The sequence below is a fragment of the Sparus aurata genome, chromosome 20, assembly GCF_900880675.1.
Source record: "Sparus aurata chromosome 20, fSpaAur1.1, whole genome shotgun sequence".
Classification (NCBI taxonomy): Eukaryota; Metazoa; Chordata; class Actinopteri; order Spariformes; family Sparidae; genus Sparus; species Sparus aurata.
The window spans coordinates 4,278,119-4,299,710 of NC_044206.1; the positions used below are offsets into that span (position 1 = coordinate 4,278,119).

A 21,592-nucleotide genomic window follows, 5' to 3' on the forward strand; every position below is an offset into this window, starting at 1 on the left:
TCCTCTTTTTTTCCTCTTCTTCGCGGCGGTGGGTCGGAGCCGCTGTGTCCCCGGTCTGGCACGTTCCTAGCCAAATTCTCCACGGTGTAAAATTGGATCCCCCCTTTTTCACAAAACCAAAAAAATCCCCCTTTCAATTCCCCGCAACCGCTTACACGTTTCCGCCTTACACACATCTCCAAATTTCCACCAGATACCTCTGAAAATGGCGGTGGTAAGCGGGATGTTGGGGTCGGCTGTAGCCCGGCTGGAGGGCCGAGAATTCGAGTATCTGATGAAGAAAAGGTCGGTCACCATCGGCCGGAACTCCTCGCAGGGTTCGGTGGACGTTAGCATGGGACACTCCAGCTTCATCTCCCGGCGGCACCTAGAAATCTTCACCGCGGGAGAAGATGGCACTGGCACGGGAGAATTCTATCTCCGATGCCTCGGAAAAAACGGGGTGTTTGTTGATGGGGTGTTCCAGAGAAGAGGGGCTCCACCTCTCCAGCTTCCACGAATGTAAGCTTGATATTAACAGTTGTGTTGACCTGAACCAGTGTGTGTTTTTGTGCGTTCATGTGTTGTTATTGTTTTGTTGACCGGCAGCGATGTTGCACGTGTTGTCAGGCAGCAGCACGGCTGAGAGGCGCTGCTCGTTTGTGTGGCGATAACGTCACACTAATGCTCCATGCGAAACATGTTAGTGTAACTCAACTACACATTTACTTTTTGCCAAATACGGAAAGACTTAGTAACTTGATTCATGGCCTCGTGTAAATCCTTGGGGCATTATTCGTCATACATATAGCCCATGCAGGCGTCAGTGAGACGTCAGACAGCCATGTTTCAGCTAGGAGTGCGCCGTCTACTATCCGAATGAGTGCATCATGTGGAAGCTAAGTTGTTGAAGTTGTTATGAGTATTTTTTAATCTGCCTTGTGTCTTTCTTTCTCGCCGAATTGCAGAGTGCCCCCTGAAAATTCAAAACCGTCACCATACGTGTTCTCGGCTGCCCGTATTCACTGTTGACAAAGCGACAGACATTAAAATGGCCCAACTGTAAAAGAAGTTTGTTTTGAGGAGAGCCTCTCGTGTTTTTGATTTAACTCTCACCTGCTTCTGCCCCACCTAACATGCTAGCAACACAGGCTAACAGTTGTGCTTGTGTTTTGTATAGGTAATGTTTCTGACCCACTGCTGCACATGCTGCTGTTATGTTTTACTAGGAAAGAATGAGAGTGGTGATTCATTGTTATGCATTCGATACGACACATATTTACGTGTGGTGCGGCGTTACAACGGCAACCACGAAGCTAATGTTAGTGCTGGCTCAATGTCAACTTGGCCTCATGTTCCCTGTCGGCATGTTTACACTGCTCGGCTTGTTTGTCCCTTTAACCCTTTAACTTGTTGAGGAAAAAAAAAAAAAAAAAAGCTAGCATCTCATAATGAATTATGGTTGTGGTATCTCACCTCATATTGTACATTTAATCTTCTTAAATGTTAAGGTGAGACATCTCAATATTGTCACCATGCTAGAGTTGTAATTAATTTTAAGGTGTCAGCAACTAGCCCAAATGTACTCTATTAATAATGAATTAGACATGATGTGTTATATAATGGTCATGGTGGACGTCCATATTTAAACTGTGTGAGGCTGAATCTCAGTGCTGCTCTCCTGGCTTCAATTAGACCTCTTTGAGCTGCTTGTCGCCAGGCAGGAGGCTTGTATGTACAGGGTTTCGTGTTTCCCATTTACTCACTGGTACTCAAATGCACACACTGATTTAAATGGAATTGTATCGATATTTAACACATGCACGTCCGTCGTCCTCAGGTGTTGTTTCCGGTTCCCCAGCACTAGTATAAAGATCACGTTCACAGCCCTGTCCAATGACAAGAAGGAGCCAAGGAACGTGCCGGAATCACCGGTCAAGCCCGTCCAGCCCCAAATTTCCCCACTGACCATCAACATTCCAGACAACATCGCCCACCTCATGAGCCCACTGCCTTCACCCACTGGCACCATCAGGTGAGAGTGGCATTATCTGAGTTTTGTGCAATGATCAAAACAGCATTTTTTTTTTTTTTAGCATACAATGATAATGCGATTGAAGCATCTTGCGAGTGTAAAAGGCATGAAGTCAGAACGACATCTTTTCTTATCAATTTTGCAGCGCGGCAAACTCCTGTCCATCAAGTCCGCGGGGGGCAGGACTCTCCAGCTACAGGACAGGCCGTGTTCTGGCCTCTGACCTAATAGGAGACAACTCCCAATCAGAAAATGACAAAGAAGCCTCAGGTGAAGACAGCCCAAAGGTGAGCGGAGAACTGGAAAATGAAAATGTGGATGAATACTGTCTGCTCGTTTCAAAATGGATTTAAAGAAGAAATGTCAAACAAGAGGGTGCATGATTAAGGCGACAGACTTCAGAGGATCTCAGTGGATTCTTATTGGTGTCTGAGCACTGTGAACATCCCTGGTTACTCATTGAAGTCTAAAAATTGCCCAATGCTCACAACAACATAGACTTTGGAGTACAAAACCTGGTTGAACTTTGCTAAGCCTGAATCTTTGTATTCATGCCATGTACAGGGACAAACCAGAGAAAGAAAACATGTTTTCCGCTGGCTGTGTATTTCATTAACTTTAACACATTTCCTCCCAATAGCACATGAAATAAACTGTCTTTTATTTTCCACAGGACGACTCTAAACCTCCGTATTCTTATGCACAACTAATAGTCCAAGCTATCACCATGGCCCCGGATAAACAGCTGACGCTGAATGGAATATATACCCACATCACCAAGAACTACCCCTACTACAGAACAGCTGATAAAGGCTGGCAGGTCAGAGTCTTCCATATTTGTAACCATTGGTAATACTGACTGTTTGTGGTTGAATAGTAATGCACACATATCAGTTATTCTCTCAATCTGAAGGGAAGGATCAGTTGTCACAGCACGTCATATAGCATTGTGAATTGCATATTGAATAGTCAACCAGCATGAAATAAAATACATTGTTTATTGTATAATTAACAATTGTCCAAGCATAAATGAAAAATGATTCAATGACGAGCTTTTTAAACATGAGGATTGTGCTGAAGCAAACAGTTATTTTCATTCATTCATTTGATTAATTGTTTGTCTTTATAATGTTAAAAAACAAAATTCTCATCACAATTTCCCAGAAGCCAAAGTGGCATCTTCTGAATGCTTATTATATCCAGCCGGCAGTCCAGAATCCAAAGACTCTTCATTTACTTTCATGTATGACAAAGTAAAGCAGATAGTAAATAGTCACATTTAAGAAGCTGAAACCAGCAAATGACATTTTGCCTGAAAAATGACTGAAACAAGTGCTCAATTATCAAAGCAGTTGACACCCGGTTTTCTTTTAATCTCCAAATCATTAATCACCTCATCGTTGCAGCTCTAGTCTTGGATTAATTTGACGATGTCATTGTGGGTTCCTCAATAACAGCAGCACTGAAATGTATAGCGCTGCATGGCAGACTAGAGCTCTGCTAACAGCACAGACCTGTGTGACCGCTGCCTCATCAAAGGGTCCAACTGGAGTTAAGTAAACCTAAGTCATGAAACTGTCATCAGAGTGTGGTCCGGTGGTTGCGCATTATAAACCCTCAACCTGAACTAAAGCTGGTTTTCATAACATATTATTATATTCTCATACTAATTCTGTATTCTACTTGCCACAACATGAAATCCACTGACAGCTGAGTTTAATAACATTGATAATTTTGTTACAATGCAATGTTCTACTGGGAAACCCTGGGTCCTGAGATTCACAGAGATGCCACTTGACCAAGTATATCCCTCATGGCAACAACACTCCCCAGTGACAGCCAATTGTCAAGTGGCATCCATATGAAGAAAACTGCATTGTGACCAGATGATCAGTGTTATCACTTCACCTGACGATGGTTTTAATGCTTTGGCTTATTGGTGAATAAAGTGTGTTCACACATGGGAAAAATACATCAAATAAAAAAATAAGAATTCCGAAAACAGATGATTTCTAACTGTTGTTCCATAATGCAATGCAAAAACTGAGGAGGTGCTCCTAGCTGGATGAAAAGAGTCTGTTGACCCTCTCAAAAAAAACAAAACAAATAACTATTTGGTGAAGATTTGTATTAAAAGGACGCTGTGTAGTTTTGGAGAAGAAGTTCAAATTCAGAATTTCAACATGTACAATATTAATGAGGTTATGAGAAGTCAGGAATATGTATTTTGTCCATAAGTGAATAAACAAGCTGTTCAGAGGAAAATTAGGTCCCAAAACACTGTTTGAACCTAGAAAGGTGGCAGGGTCCGCCACATATAAACAAAGTATTAATTGTGTTGTCCTTTTAAGGTCAGTTTGACTATTCAGTTTATTCAGTCATGAAAACATTTGTTAGGGCAGAAAAAAAATCAGCCAATGATGATCTTTCCCTCACAGTAACATTCTCAAGTCACAGTGTGATTGATGTATGATTTCTCAAATATAATACAATGGGCATGTGATAGGGAGTGCAAGAAATTCGAATCGCCTCTCAATAAAATGCAGTCCAATGTAACATGACCACTAACTACGATGTCAGTCATAAAGATAGAACTTAATTGACATACTTACTAAACGATGTCAACAGAAACTGAACATCTAAAATCTTTGCAAATGTCCCACTGAGTGTAGGAGTGGTTTTCTTTTGTCTGAGCTCGAACACACGAAGCAGAAAACACTGGAACACTGTGCTAGTGTCTCTGCAAAATGTATGATCTAAACACCCTTGTATTTTCATAATATAATAATGAGAACATATAAGACCCACCGTTCCTTCCACAAAACCCCCAACACTCTTTCTCAATGCTATAGCATTTATGTGTGTCCGTATTTATTGGTGTTTTAGAACTCGATCCGCCATAATCTGTCCCTGAACCGGTACTTCATCAAAGTGGCCCGCTCTCAGGAGGAGCCGGGCAAAGGCTCCTTCTGGAGGATCGACCCCGCATCTGAGGGCAAGCTGATAGAACAGGCCTTCAGGAAGCGCAGGCCCAGGGGAGTTCCCTGCTTCAGGACTCCAGTGGGACCTCTCTCCTCCAGGTAAAGGACTCTTTGATCTAGAGTGTATTACTTTAAAGAGGTGTTTTCAACATCGGTGTCTGAGTATGGAGGGCTACAACATATGTAAATCAACCTTAAAAAAAAATGTTGTGTTCCAGGAGTGCTCCAGCTTCTCCTAACCACACAGGGGCACTGTCTGCCCACTCCAGTGGGGTCCAGACGCCAGACAGCCTGTCAAGAGAGGGCTCCCCAGTCCCCATGGAGCCAGAGCCAACCCCACCGCCAGCCCCCGCCCAAACCACTACAGTCCAGCCCAAACTCGCCGTCATCCAAGAGGCCCGCTTTGCACAGAACTCCCCTGGTAAAACCAAAAAAGTCTTTTATAGATTTTAAATTTTGTTTTGTATTCGATTCTCTGAGGTTAAAACGTTTACAAAAATGTCTGATGGTGAACAGTATTTGTGTGTCTCTGTCCGTTTTTAAGGCAGTGAGTGACAGTAAAGAGTTTGTCAGTAACCTGTAGCCCTGCCCTCTGATAGGCTCCCCCCTCAACAACCAGCCAGTACTGATCGCTGTGCAACGCCAGATGCCTCAAACGACCATGAAGCCTGTGACCTATGCCATGGCGACACCAGCCATAGTAACGACGTCAGTTAGCTCCGCCCCCGTCATGCAGACGGTGCACGTTGTCCACCAGATCCCAGCTGTCACTATGGCAACCGTTGCCGGACAGCCTGCTGCTACAGTGAGCACAGAACCTCAGGAGAATGGAGGTGGAGAGCACCAAGAGATCAAAGGTGAGAACAGATGCATGTCGTCATTTAGGTCTCCTGAGGACATGAATATATAGTCATTTAGTGTGAGCTTGGTTTGATATAAGTGTTTCTCCCTGTGTGTAGTCAAAGTGGAGCCGGTTCCATCCATCACAGCCTCGTCTATAGGTGGAGTCAGTCGCATCATTCAGAGCTCCCAGGCTGCTCCTCTGACGACAGTCACCATCGTGCAACAAGCTCCCACTCGGGCAGCACCAGCTCCCAATAAAGGCCATCACACAAAACGGGACCCATCTGGTCCCCATCGGTACTGCTGCTAGCACAGGTGACACACACACACACACACACACACACACACACACACACACACACACACACACACACACACACCTAAAACAAAAGCATGCTTCTGCATAGGCAGTGTAAAGACAGTTGTACGGGGTGTCAGACCATTAGAGGCCTATTTAAAAATGTTCCCTAAGGCCCTCAGCTCTCCCAGCAGCCACCTGTCTTACAAAGGTTCCCTTTGGAGTTTTCCTGCAAGCAAACAAATTCTGTTTCATTAAGGCTGCTGGCTACACTTTCCCATCCATCTCTTTTCTAGCAATACTTAAACGTTATTTAGTACTCAGAGTTTTTAAAACAATTGCATCTCCAATTTACGATCAAATGGGATTTATCATTTAGCACACCTGGGTTTAGAGCAGATTTGGATGGCATGAACTCTTTAAAATGTAAGAGAAATTCATTTATCAATGTGCCAACTTTTAACTGTACATTGTGTCACATTTTAGACTTCATACAGAGCGACGAGCAGCACTGCCTTTTTCATAACTCTGACAGTTTATCAGTCTTGCTTTATTTGTAAAACACCAATTCACAAAAGTCAACTCTTCACAGTTTGAGCATATCTAGACTGTACTCTTTAATTAACTAATTAACTCTTCTCTCTACCAGCCGTTGCAAACCCTCTTCACCTCCTGGCAGCCCACGCCTCGGCCTCGGCGTCCCTCCCTACCAAGAGGCAGAACGGAGAACTGCAAGACCAACCCGAATCAAAGAAGATGAAGACGGAGGTGGAAGAGGAGGGTGGAGCAGCGGTTGCCAACAACAACGGCACCACGGACAGAGCCGGAGAAGGAGGGGTCGGTGAACAGATCGGTGACAAGTAGCCCCCCCCCCCTCCCCGATATGCCTACTGACCCCTGCTCTCCTGTACACATTGAGCCTCACCCCTCACCCCCTCCCTCACTCTCACCCCTCCATCCTACCTTGTTATCATCTATCTCCAAGGTGCCAAAAAGAGAAGAGATGCGGAAACACCTGCGGAACTACAGAATGTTCAAAACCTCCTCCTGAACCCCCCCCCCCCAGCCTCCTCTTCCATATATTTAAGACCACGGAATACGATGCAAAAACTAATGACCAAATTGAAAATGGAGTTGGAGAGTTGCTGATGACTGTGAATCCCTAAAGTTTGAGACCCAGATGGCAAAGAAGAAGCACAGGAAGAAATTTAAAAATCCAGATTTCCAGATCAGAAATGACTTAATGGACAACAAAGAAGTCCTGAAGACGGAAAGGAGCCTCATCCTGGTAGCATTACAGACAAGCGCTTAACTGTGTCGGATAGAAAAAAAGCAACCGAGTGAAATCACCAGTAGTGTATTCCGCAAAGGGAAGTGTGTGTACGTATGTACGTGTGGACATTCCCATCTTCGGCAGCTAGCCTCCATGTCGACCTACCTAACCCAGTTGTGAGTAGATATGCAGTATTCTGTTGTACAAGTGTATCTTTGGATCTTTTTTGAGTGTTTCTCCGTTTCCCAAGGCACAGATACTATCTAGTAATAATAAGATAACTAGAAGCTATAAGTGGGGTCTTTAAGAACATTTAAACATCACAACATGATATTTTGGGAATCCTTTTTTTTTTGTTGTTTTTGTATGTGGACTCTTTGTTCAGTGAAATGAATGTAGTCTCCTTTTTTCCTTTTAAAGAAAAACACTATCTACAGAGTGGATGTTCTTTTTTCTGCTCATTCATGCAAATGAAATTTCTTTATCACTGTACATCTACAGATTTTTTCATATTTTACAAATATCCTATGAGATAAAAAAGTATATTCCCATGCGTATTTGACCATATGCTTCATTGAGCTTGCATGTTACGGATCTAGAGACAATGTACTTGAGCAGATTATCTGAATATGGAACTGAAGAAAATTTAGACTGAGTCTACGCTATATGATTCTGACCAGTGCTGCACTTAACCCTCTTAGTTGTTTTTTGTTTCCTTTTGTATTTTCATTTGCTCTGTTTTGATTTCCCCTGTCATCATGGGCTGTGTTTGTTACCTTTTGTGTTGAAGTTGGCAGTCTCTTTGCTTGATTATTTTATTCTGTTCAGGCTACTAAACAGTCTATTCAGATTGTATTCTATGTTACACGAGGAAAAACAAGTGATAGGTGTTTGTTCTGCTTCAGTGGGTTAAATGCTTTTTTTTATAAATTTATTTAAAACACTTAACCTCTTAGTTTGTATTTCTTTGAGTAAAAGCCTTCTCTGCTGGGCGAATGCAAACTCAGTCTGTGTGAAGAATTCTTTCTTTTTGTTGGAACGAGGAATGGTGATCTGACTCATTAAGGGGTTGGGGGGGGGAGGGCTTCACCAAACATTCCACACAGTATCGTCAGACATGGGGAAGTGTGTGTACCACAGGGGCGGGAATGCTTCCTTTTGAACACTATCAGCTTCCTTTAGGGACCTAAACGGCTTGATTCACTTATATCCAGTATCTGAGCTGACCAGAGGAGTCTTAAAGGGACTAATGGGTTCAGTAAGCCTAAAGCTACCTAGTTGATAGCCGGGGTGCATCTGATCCAACATTCCTCTCCTGATACTGATAGGCCCTGTTTACACCTGGCATCAGCATGTGTCTTGGGTGATCTCCTCACAAGTGGACAGCTCTAGGTACATTAGTTCACACCTGGCGCAACAGTCGCTTCCACATGTATCCTTACTATCTATTTTGTAATTGGATCTCATTTTCCCACTCTTATGCAAACATGTATATCTTTTAGAAAACTATAACATACTATAACATTCATGCCTGGAAGGAGCTCAGTATGACCCCAGTCTGATCTGCGAGCCACTGAGCAGCTCCACTCGAGCAGTGGGGTCAACCCAGAATGCTCACTTCTCTAACCTTGATGCCACTACGTGTCGCCACGCACGCCATGTGCCGTACACAATATTTCTTACAAAAGGAAAGAAATAACTTAATGTTGAACATTTGCCAACTTTGCAAGAAGACCCAAATACTTCAGAATATTTCTGAGACTGTGTTTCACAAAGTGACAAAGTGTCTCCAAACTTAGTCTGGGGACTTTTTCCTTAGGTGACAAGAAGCCTTTAACACCTAAACTGGTTACTGTTCTTTTTCAAATCATTGACATTGTCAACCATCCAAATATTGTTGTCTTTTATAAATGAAGTGTAGAAGGGGAAATCAGTTTAAAAAGTGTTCAAACTGCTGCTAAATGTTGGCTGCTAAAACCCACTTTAGACGTCTGAAGCAGCAACAAACTGCTACAATTTGGATTTAATACCAAACTTACTAAATGTAAGAGAAATTAGCCTTTAGTGTGCATACAAAGTCTTTATCTTTCATTTCGACTTGTGAAAAATGTGGGCATAAACACGAGCAGTGTGTTAATATTCTTGTTCAGTCTATGTTGGATAAGAGGGAGACTTTAGCAGGGAAGCTAATGCAGTTAGTCCATGTGACTGTCAGACCTGCCTGTGATAGAACACTGATGCAACACTGGGAGAGCCTCAGGAAGCCAAAAAATACAAATGACTTTTTTTCTCCTAAAAGGAGGGAGTGATTCACAGAGCGGATTACGGACGCTGTAGCAGACAAGAAATGCTGTTCATTTCAGCTGGACTTTAAGACACTGTTAAATGTTTATGGGGCCCTCAAAGTACAACGGTGAATGAAAAAATCCAATTATGCAGGCTGAGGACAGTTGAGGCTTCACCAGGTGTCCTCATTATGAAAGGCATCAAACAGCCCATAAAGTTTAACTGTAAAAGCAGATGTTACATTTTATTCACAGAGTTAAATGCAGGTTTTTACAATCATTCTGAGTGTGTCAGAAACAAGTTGGCTTTTCAGTTTGTGCAGCGTCCCTACTTAGGTCAGTGAGCGCTGAGTGCTGTGTGTGTTCAGCACTGACACCTGCAATGGTACAATCTGATGCAGAAAGCAACACAAATGACATGTTTTGCATTAAATCAACAAGAATGCTGTCAAGTAACATGACAAATAATAAAACAGAACAGTAATATTTAATTCTACATTAACACAGTTCTGCTTATCCAGGTTCCACACTGAACAGATCTTCTGTTTATGGCCACGGGCTTCAACAAAGCACTTCAGAGTCCCTGATTCGCGTTAGCTGAATTGATGCCGTTGGGAGCATGGTGAAGCTGTTTACTGACACACGACATAAGCTACACTACATTTTCTGAGTGTTACTGGGATTGAAACAAAAGGTAGTGCACTGCTGTGAACGGAGAGCCACAGTGGCCAGTGAAAAGTACATGGGGCGACCAATCATCTTCCAGATGATTTAAGGTTTAACTGTATTGGACAAACAATGTGATAACACTAAACATGAAGTGCAGTATTGAACCGTGTTCAAAATATTGGGTTTTTTTTGTTTTGTTTTTTTAAAATATATATATATCTGATCTTGACTGTGGAAGAAAAAAAACTGATCTTTTCCAAAATCAATTAGTTTTTTTGTGATGTAAGATGGAAGCCGTGCATGTGCGTTTGGCTCTTTAGCGTTCCTGTTCAGACAGGAACAACAAACACTCAACTTTCACTATATTTTGGGAAATAGTGCAGAAACATGGTCCTGATGCTTAAACCAGCTGGTACAAAGGTGTGCTCAAACACCTGTGAGGCTAAGAACGTCAGTCCTCAAGGGGACAACACAGAGCTACTCGGAGCATTAGCACAAGTACAGTAGTACGCACACATGCCGTGTGTGGAGGAATGTGTACTTCTGTACCTACTGCACAGAAGTAAAAAGAAATACACGGGGAGAGAAGAGGTGGCAAAGAGTCAAATGCACCAATGAATCTGACATGCTCAGCTAGAAATTCATCAAACTGGTTAGCTTCGGTTGTTTTGAGCAGGAAGGAACCTAAACAGAAGGGGTCAACTTTCTCTTGTTGGTTCATGCTATAGTGCACGCAAGCACTCAGACTGCAGCTTGTGTTGCCTTGTGACTACAATTTGCAGGTGACACTTAAATGTTGTGTAGCTTGAAGCATCTGCATCGTGTTTCTGTTAACGTACTAATGAGGACCATGTTTTTGCTCTTAAACGCTTTCTTGCTGCAAGAGAATTGGCAAATTGATGTCAATCCTGAAGAGTAGATGTGAGGCTAAAGTCAGCAGCTTGCTAGCTTAGCTTAGCATGACAAATGGAAACATGGAGAGTTAGCCTTGCTCTGTCCAATTAACATGTTATGTCTCATTTGTTTAAACCGTACAATACTGAACTGTAAAACCCATGGACAGAAGAAATCCCACAGGGTAAATATGATGCTGCAGCTAACAGCTGGCTGGAAACGTAGGTAGTGAGTTAGCCTGGATCTGTCCAGTTAACACATTATAGCTCTTTATTTTAATCCATACAAAAACTAAAGTGGAAAAACTCGTGGTGGCAACAAAACTGTAGGAAGTCAATACTCCCAGCTAAAATATAGTCCGCCTCATTACAGACTAAGCAGACACGATATAATGAGCTTCGGGGGTCCTGAAAGGTGTTTTTTTAACCTTTGAACAGAGTCAAGCTAACTGTTTCTAGTGTTTATGCTACGCTAACAAGCCGCTGCCTCAGGCTGTATATCTAACAGACACAAGAGTGGTTTTTAAATGTACACATCTCACAACGCAAGAAAGTGAATAACCCTATTTCCCCCCAAAATTAACCATTTCTTTAAGCTTTCTTGGTCAGGTAGAAACACCTTAACTTTTTACAAGCGCCTAACAAAAAACAATGGGGGAAAACATATTGCACCATGTATGAAAAAAGGAAGAGTGAAACAAAAATACATGTTAAATTCTTTTTCTGCTACTATTTTGTACAGTCATATGTAGTTAAAGTTCAGTCTGGCGTGTTGTGTTTATACAGTGGATATAAGAAAATCTAGTAATACTATGGTGACGCTTCACAAGGCAGGATCAGTCTGTTCCAGATGTTTCTATGAACCTCAAAGACAAGAGTGGAAAAAATATAGTTCCCTCAGTCTGATTCTGCTTTGCAAACACCTAATATGGTACATTGGTATATACACAAACACACATATGTATATATGACGACAGCAATATGTGCACACATACAGATTCTCTCCAGTCTCGAGGCACTCCCTATAGTTAGGTTAGGTGGTGTTAGTTGACAAAAATCTCAGTATTTTCAATCCGTCTAACCATCAGAATCATCTATGTGATTAAAAATAGCCATCCTTTGTAAATTCCTCGGAAGACGTCTTAAAAAGCGGCACGTTGTCCATTCGACAAAAATAACGTTCCCTCTTCTCTAGTGTTTGGTTTGGGAGTCCCTCTGTCCAGAGACCATCCTCAGGAGTCTTAAGTCTGCATCCCTGTTAGTGCTTCCATGTGTTCGTGTTTGCTGTGAGGGGTTTCCCCAAATCTGTGCTTCTCTTTCTTTCTTTGTCCTCCCTCCATCTGATGCTCCTTCACAGAGTCTGTCGAGATACGGACAAGTGCGAGAGGAACTTCTCCAGCCTCCTCCAAACTTAACAAAGTAAAGGGGGAAAAAACAGGCTGTGTAATAGCGAGTCTCCAGAGGGGTCAAAGGTCATATTTTCTCATCGGTCATCTCCAGGAACTGGGCGTACACATCTCTGGAACACTCCCCTTTCTGGTTGAACAGGAACTTGTAGTAGCTGCCATCAGCACAAATGGCTGCATGGTGAAGGAAATGAGAGCAGAGCACACATATATCAGTAAACTCAGGCCAGACACAGAACCTGACAATTCTATTGTTATTCTATAATGCTGCACAGAGAGGAAAGAGCAAAACATGACATCTGCCCTGCTGGATCCCCGCATGTGAATTAACACATTTAAAGGTTTGACTGATGCATTCACTTCGCCAAAAACAGAAAACCAAAAGCCAAATCTTTGCCTTTCAGTTTTCCCTTTCAGTTCAGTATTTACTAAGAGAACTGTCTGCAGGGTTAAGAAATGGGCACATCATCTGCCCACATAGCTGGGAAACTACCCCGATGTTATTGATGTAAATAGCAACATGAAAATGGTGACAACATGAAAGAGACGGAAACAGCTCGACAGCCCCAGGTTTTTTTGTTTTTTTTTTATCAGTGCGATGAACAATAAATGAACTGCTCCTTGAAGCAGCTAACAGAGCTTTTGCATTGACTGATGAAGACTTTGGGACAGATGCGTCACTCACAACTGGTTGGTTAGGGAAAACAACACAAAACTAAAGAGAAATTATTAATTTGGCTAATAATCTTACTGTGTTTCATTGTTTTCTCATCTGTACAAGTTAAACTCATTGGTGGATTTGTTTAAAACCTGTATGATGGTTTTCTAAGCTTGCACTAGTTCTCAAAAATTATTTTGATGAGCACAATGTTATTAATACTGATTGAAATGATGGCCATAACTACCAAAACAAGTATCTAGTAACCTGATCAAACCAAACTCACCTATGACAGCATTTGGCTCGGTTCCAAAGGCACACACACAAGGAGAGCCTGAGGGGACCTGGAACTTGGAGAAGCTCCATTTGGAACTGAAGTATTTGGGAAGAAAGCTGGCTGATGCCAAACTGCACAGAGACGGAAACAATCGATCAGACAACAAAGTCCAAATCATTTCTTAATACCAACATTTTTTTAACTTAATGCAGATAGAGCTCCTGCTTCACTGATATGCAGCAGACAGATCTGACATCACTTGTACAGCATACAATCAAAAGGCGGAGACTAACCTCGACTGTTTGTTCCTTTTGGGGTCCTCTGCAGCGAAGATGTGCACTGTGCCATGATCACTGGACACACAGATGAGGGACGCGTCCTGGTTAAAATTGATGCTGAAAAAAACAAACAAAGACAGAGCTGATGGAAACTGATGAGAACAAGAAAACTAAAAGCATTCATGAATCCAGTCATGTGCCACTGAAACACATCCAGATGGGGACACAGGACAAAAGATGAGATTTTGAAGCCATCTTCTCAACACAGTGACATCCCACACCTTTTACATTAAAGACTATAACATCTACAGGATTACTATAGTGGGGATATTGGGTTTTTATAGAACCATAAACCTGCACTGAAGCGATTCCCAGCTCACTGCAATTGCTGTTGTTGTGGTTTATGATTTCAGTCGATATTATGCTCCTTTGTTTCAGTGCTTTTTGATTCATTGAGTTTTAACCCCAGTTTCACTGTTTATTTAGTTCATTTCTGATTGTTTGTGTCCTGGGTTCACTCACAGGCAGGGCTAATAAGAGGAAATAAACTGAATGGGTGTTAATTCAAGTAAAATGCAACAGAAAAGATAGACTATTTGGGAACGACTGTTGTAATCCATAAATCCTGCTCTTCCCAGTCTCACACATACTATGAAGAAGAACATGACTATACAACATTCAGTGTCACATTCAAATTTCATGAGGTCACCATTAGGGCTGTAACGATACACGTATCGAAGCTGAAATCGCGACACTCAGATCCACGAACCTGTCTCTCGCTGTGAGAAGGCAGAATCGCCACACAACTTCCAGTCCAGATCCAGCCCTATGAGCTGTAAGTAACACCACATTAACACCGCAGCAGTCGTTCGCCATTCTCCGCTGTTGTTCGTTCACACAGAGCGAAACACCGCTGTAAAGACGAGCCGCTGCGTAATTCACACAGAAAGCCGGCGCTGCGGCTCCTAAAGAGACGTGACGGTACGTGACGGTGTTTTCAAGGGGTTTCCCCGGTGTCTCCCCTGTCAATCAAAACCGACGGAGACTGTCTTCCGGGGTAAAGTTCACTGAAGTCTCGGTCGGGAGGGCTGACCATCGCGGAGTTTTTTTTTTCATCAGAAACACTCGGTGAGGTAAAGTTTTTTTGCCGGTGACAGACGCAGGGCAGAAATGTGGCGAGGAGTCTGTAGGGCGGGCGGGAGGAAGGACCCTTCTCCACGTACAGCTGTGGTATTTTTAACTTGTTGCCAAAGACAGTTACAGTTACAACGTTACCTTAGTTTGGTTCTGTAAAGTTGTTTTGTGGGACATTTCTCTGTATTAAGTTGAGTGAGGGATCTGGGCAGTTAACAGACCATAGACACGCCCTTCACAATACTGCACCTCTGATACTATAAGACTTGTATCATATACATAAGTTATTGAAATGTTACATAAATAAAATGTTTAATTTAGAAAGAAAAAAAAATCGAGGTTTGTATCGATCCGCGGGTCAAAAATCGTGATACAAACCGAATCGTGAGTTTGGTGTATCGTTACAGCCCTAGTCACCATATAAGGACTTCCTGAAGTGACATTACATCATCCACACTCTTAAACATGCACTGTAACTGTTCTAGTTCTGGAGGAGCTGTATGTGTCAACACAAACATCTGCATTATTTGCCCCAGACTTCACCCTGCCAGCTCCCTCGTCCTCAGTCCAGATGAGCCGCATGTATGAACAGAGCAGATAATTGTCCTGAGTGAATTAACTGGGCGTAATCCTCCTTGTTAGTGCTGGTTTAATCAGCTGTAACACATACTCAAACGTACACTGGGGCATGAGAAAATAACGTTGCTTATCGTTAACTAGAAATTTCCCAGAATATTTCCCTGATGCGTCTGTCACACTTTCATATGGCCCTTCCACGGCACGCTGCTGCTGGACACAGATCCATCATGCTGGATCTTCGTGCAGCTGTGTAGCTGCTTCATACTTTTCTCTGCTTGCCCGTATATTACTTTCGACTCTATCGTTACTATTGCAAACATGTCCAAATACATGGAAATCTTTAGCCTCCTTCCTTGCTCAAACCATCGTAGTGTTTCCAACATGTGTGACACACAATTTCCTGATGTGCTGCATGTTTGAACAAGCAAATGTGGACAATATCCTGATCTGATTCTCTGCTTATTGTCCAGAATTTATATGTGAAAAGGGCCACAGTGACTTAAGAAAATGGTCTAACCCCTTGATTCTATGATGCTTCTGAGACGGGCCCTGTGAAATGTAGGGGTAACACAAACTTGACAAATTAAGAAGGGGAAGAAGTGCAGATGAAGCAAAAAAGCTGCTCTTAGACTGTGGTCTAATTTTTGCATGTGTAATGTAGCAAGTCATAGTGCTGTTACAATATGCCAGTACACTCTGCATGTTCATGAAAAGAGCCAACACTCTGGTGAGGTCTCAAGGAAGGCTTTGAAATGAGACATCAACTGTCTGGAAGCACACAGCCTGCTCTGCCTTCCTGTTTTGGACAATTCTGCAAATGCGGTTTTTCATCTCATATCATAGACATGAACAAAAGGACGGACCTATTGCAAAACAGAATTGTTGCTCAGTGCTCACCAGTAAATGTTCGCGGTCTGAGAGCCTCGTCTTAGCTCCTGTATGAGCTGACCTGCAGATGTGTCGAAAATTCTAATGAGAGTCCCCTGTGGAAACACAAAGTGGATTAGTCACAAGACAACAGAAACAAACGACACAACAACTGAAGAAGACGTGTTCCGACGTGCAAAGTTATTTTTTGTTGAAATTACTTCAACCCTGGCAAGACTTACTTTCTCTGATGCAGTAGCTATCCTCGTCCCCTGCAGATTTAAAGCGATGCAGCACAGCGCACCCTCATGGGCGGGGATGTCAACTGGGGGCTTCTCTGTGTTGGCCAGGTCTACAATCTGCACATGACCCGAGTGAGTCCCAGGGAACGCCAACAGAGAGTTGTTGCTGTTGGGACACAGCACACACAGACCTGAGGAGAGCAAGGGAAAATGTTGGTTAATATGTAAAGATGTGTCACATGTATACAGATTCTATTTATGGCCGTAGACTTTGAACATTTCGGGCCAAAATTCGACTACAACTACATAACGTTGCATGGGTGGCACAAGTTGGCTGCCCTCGCCAAAAAGTCAGAGTTGGTTCAAGAGGTTAAGTGAGTGCATGGAGCAGAACGGGCTGATTTAAAGTCTTTCAGTTAACTGACCTTTGGGGTTGTAGCAGGTCTCAAACACATGCAGCTGATGGGGGTTGTGAGTGAAGGTGAAGACTTTGATCATTGAGTCCAGGACCACCACAATCCTGAGCACAAAGGAGAATCAACACACGGGCTAAAGTTTAAACTAATTGTCCAGAGGTGTAATACTAATCTGACACTACCAGTGATAAACCAGAGGCCTTCAGCTGACAATAAGCCAGAGGGTATGGCTGCATTACTGGTGCAAAACGGCTGTGCAATTAAGTTGAGAAACATTTTGAAAGGGAGATGTAAGCCTGAAACAAAACATATCCCAATATTCTGGTTGTATCTTAAGAGGAGCCTCTCCTTCGACTCACGCATTACACAACCATTCATGTTGCAACCATCATACATGATGAAACAAATTCAACCAACAAAATGACAAACAAAACAACCCCTGAAAAGATGCTACAGCTTTACAAAACTGGCTTTAAATCCATTTCAGCTTTGAGAGGCGCGAGCTTTTCACCTGTCCCGCCGAAGCTTCACTGCTTTGACTTCTGTTGAGAACTCGATCTCAATGACTGTCTTCTTCTTCAGGTCATCCCAGATCATCACTAGAATGCAAATAAAAAAGAAAAATACAAGCAATGAATTAAATTAGCACAATCTGGACCTGAATATGCAGCATGACATGAACAGGATGGATTAACCATCATTAAAACATTGACATTTTGCCTAGAATGACCTCTCGTATTGTGGGCTAACATTACAGCTAACAGTACTGACAGTGTTCACAGCATGTCTGATGCTGCTGACTGAAACTCCACAAAAACATTTTTGAAAAGCTCAACATTGCTAACTGAAGAAGACAAAACATACCTTTGTTGGTTGGGTACTTGGGTTTCTTTCCTCCTCCCACTAGTGCTAAATAGTTACACCTAAACAGCATCTCCACGTGGCCAACCCCGCCCTCCAGGAACTCTGAAAGTCAACATCATCGAAGTGAGCACCAATGAGAAGTAGCACTGTCAACTGATATGAAAAGAATGCAGCCCTCATCATCACAGCCGACTGTAAAGTGGACCTCAAAACGACACGTGCGCTCTGCTCACTCATCTCTAATGGATCAGCTCTCCACAACAGACCACAAAGCATTCCACACAATCACACTGCCCTCCCTCCATGTACAGCACACAGAACACCAGCAGGACAGAGAGATACTATGTGCAATAAAGACAGTCATCCAAGAACTGGACATAGATTTTCACAGTATCAAAAACAGAGACCGATCTTGGTTCTGTGAGCGAGTCCTTGGTCAGCTCAGGGCCTACTGCAGTTCAGACCTGCGAGTTAGAGAAGTAACCTTGGAGCGGGTCATGTGCCGAGTCACATTCTCAGTCATGTTTAGCTTCCTCTTATATCCCTCCATATTTAAGGAGTTGCAAGTGTGCCCAAGTACTTAGTTCCTGAAGCAGAATTGCCTGGTGTGACTTTCTGCAGTCATAAGCCAAATAGCTTTCAACAAGGACTTAGTGGTCAGCCACTGAGCATTCCTTTATGATCACATCTGGGGTGGAAATTTTAAAACTGCTTCCTATATAAATTGTATGCAGAGTAAATTGTCAACAGTGCTGGTTAGCGTTACTTTTGAAAATAACATACACTACAAGATTATTGCCCTTAAAAAGTAAATTGTTACGTGTCAAAATTACCGACTGAGAAAGGTAACTGGTTAGATTAACACCGCCTTACCAGAAATGAAAACCTCTTTACAATCTCTTGTGCACGTTGCTGGTTACAGCGTCCAGAGGTTGCACGTCTTCCTTCAAAGATATTGACTCTACAAACATTAAATTGCATATTCCACAACCCATAGTCATTAACTCTGTAGACTAATAATTACGGGAACGACAGATGTAGTTTCTCCTTCACAGCTCTTTACTTATCTTTACGTCTGATATAAAAACATCACGTTGAGCGGGTACAAGGACACATAAAGCCAACAAGATCAAACAACGTCTAATGCTTTTGCAAAATCAACTGCTATGAAAAAGGTTTAATTATTTGAAACACATGCAAGTAAAGATAATCTGATCAGGTAAGCACGATCAGACAGACAATTTGGCCGAGACAAGAGAACACAGGCTCGTACAGCCTACAGTACTTCATGTTTCAACATGCGACTCATTAACCAGACACTGCTTTCTCTGCTCGGGCTCTTGCTAACTATGTTACACCTGCACACTAAATACAATCAAACTTAAACATCCAAGTGCATCTGGGAATGTCTTTTTGTGTGTGTTTTGTGAACACAAAAGGGAACAGCGTCCACATTATGTGCCCTGGACATTCAGTTTTAACTCTGCTTTGAAGTACATTAGTTCATGATGAAGAATGATTTAGCTTATCAGAAGGTGTCACAATATACTAGTGATCGGATTATTCTATTTTTTACTAAGAGCGAGCACAGCAACCAGGCAGCACCCAGGTAACTCCTGTTTCCTTTCCAGTTAATTGTTCTAACTGGCTTTTATGAATGAAGGTGTGACCACAAAACTCAGCTGACTGACACACTGTCATTGTCAAAGGTTGAACTTACAACAAATACTGGTGTCTCAATGTGTTGCCACTTGGCAGGCTGTTCAGTGAACATGCATGTATGGTTCCACCCTGCTAATCAAACGTACAACCGCCTTGACATTCTAATCTTCAATGGCAGCAGAGCGTTACCTTGTTTCTCCTTCTCCTTAAGAGGATCTGTGTTGTAGACACGAAATCCATTTTCCATTCCGCAGGCAAAGCATCCTTAGAGGGACACACAAAGATGACACAGCTATCAGAAACGGATCACTCACTAAAGAGAAGGGCCATTTGGCACAATCATCTTCGGAGTGGAATCTCGCGAACACCCTCAGCCTTTGCAGTGTTGATGACACACAGTTTGAGGAGTGGGAAGCTCAGATCAGACGGACCAACTGGCCTTGTACAGTGATAAAGAGAAGTTAACATATAAAGAGCTGACACAGATCGAGCGACGAATGATTAACTTCTGACAAAACGCGCGTTGACATGATGTCTCGTGCTCGTTCTCTCAGGGGTCATGTGAGGTCTTTGATCACTGGACCATCACTTTACTGTTGACCTTAATTGCCCCCCAGTCCTGACAAACGTAGCTGTCACCAAAAAGTTCATTTGATTATACGAATGTTTAGTTCGATAAATTACGAATACTTTAACTTTACGGCCTGTGTAACTGTGTGTGGGTGTGGAGCGTAGCAGCGTTTAAGTCCGTGTGTGACAATGTAGTTACGTGTCAACAAAAAACATATTTACTTCTGTAAACTGGCAGCCTTCAATATGACTATATTATTTTGGGGGTGGCTAATATAACATTGGCACAATATTGCGACATTACTGTCAAACTTAGCTTAGCAAGCTAACGCTAGCAGTCTCGCAGTTGTAGTGACTGATAACGTTAACCACGGGGGTCGAGAGATACTCAGCTAACATTTGCTTTTAGATTTAGTTCACATACATCTGCTGCTGCCAGTAAACCGTTCTAATTTGAGTGCTTGAACATGAACAACGTGTATGTGAGTAACTTAGCACACTTGTCATGTTGACCTAAAATTTGCTGGTAAACTGACAACAAAAAGGCTATTTGAAATGTTAGCTTTAGCTGGCTAGCTACGCCGACTAGCCAGCTTAAGCCAATATAAACTTAACGGTTGTTACTTTGAGTTATCGCTTGACAACTGGGCAGCAGTATTGTCGTTAAATAATGTCAAGCCCAGAAAATGTAAAGCTGTTTTTGTTAGATAATGTTATGGTTAATTTATGCTAGGTGAAGACATTGGTTTAGCAACGTTAGCTTAGCATCCACGACGTTGCCAATTTCCATTTAGTGAGAAAAAAATATAAGACAGCGCTACTTCTTACCATGATCCTGGTTAAATCCAGCGTAAAGGAGGCCATTCCCGTGAGGATTCGACGGTAGTAAATTCATTATTATACCAGAACAATGCCAAATAACGTTAACAAGTGAGCTAATCCAAAAACTGCTGCCTAAACAGCTAACCAGCCACCATTCCTCCGGAGTGTGCTGCTGCTGCTGCTGGGCAGAGAGAAGGAAAAACAACTGAGGCTGGTTCCTGCTTGGACAGAGCTGTCACCGGTCAAGACCAGGGGGAGTTTTCATTTAACTTTGTTTACGCGTTTTAACACATTTTTAATGCTAGAATAAACCCATTAACACCCCCATTAATAGTTTTAACTAAAAATAAACACAGCTCAATACTGAAACAAGCACTGATCAGAGAAGAGGTGTAATCACCAGACTACGACTTCAACAGTCGATGCCCATTATGAGATTGTTGATCTGAGTCAGCGGTGGTTGTTGATGTGGTTTATCATCGTCAGGGATGGGAAAACGCTAGTTTGGCAGAGGAAATCATGAGGGGAATTACCCACATTTACGGGAAAGGCTATTCTACA

General features: G+C 42.5%; 2 protein-coding genes across 2 annotated transcripts; one reads left to right on the forward strand and one right to left on the reverse strand.

The window, feature by feature from the left end:
- foxk2a (forkhead box K2a) lies at window positions 1-8,415 on the forward strand. Its single transcript, XM_030400024.1, is given in 10 exon segments — window positions 1-501; window positions 1,820-2,014; window positions 2,160-2,301; window positions 2,688-2,834; window positions 4,901-5,094; window positions 5,214-5,416; window positions 5,595-5,852; window positions 5,955-6,067; window positions 6,069-6,153; window positions 6,786-8,415. Coding segments are annotated over 10 exon segments (1,848 nt in total). The 5' UTR covers window positions 1-205; the 3' UTR covers window positions 7,001-8,415.
- Window positions 8,416-9,912: 1,497 nt separating this feature from the next.
- wdr45b (WD repeat domain 45B) lies at window positions 9,913-21,443 on the reverse strand. Its single transcript, XM_030400025.1, has 10 exons — window positions 21,038-21,443; window positions 19,829-19,903; window positions 17,978-18,079; window positions 17,625-17,712; window positions 17,123-17,217; window positions 16,698-16,888; window positions 16,486-16,571; window positions 13,891-13,992; window positions 13,607-13,728; window positions 9,913-12,836 (listed from the first exon to the last, which is right to left on the reverse strand). Exons 1-10 carry the CDS (start codon window positions 21,102-21,104, stop codon window positions 12,730-12,732), a joined length of 1,035 nt encoding a protein of 344 aa, XP_030255885.1. The 5' UTR covers window positions 21,105-21,443; the 3' UTR covers window positions 9,913-12,729.
- Window positions 21,444-21,592: the final 149 nt, after the last annotated feature.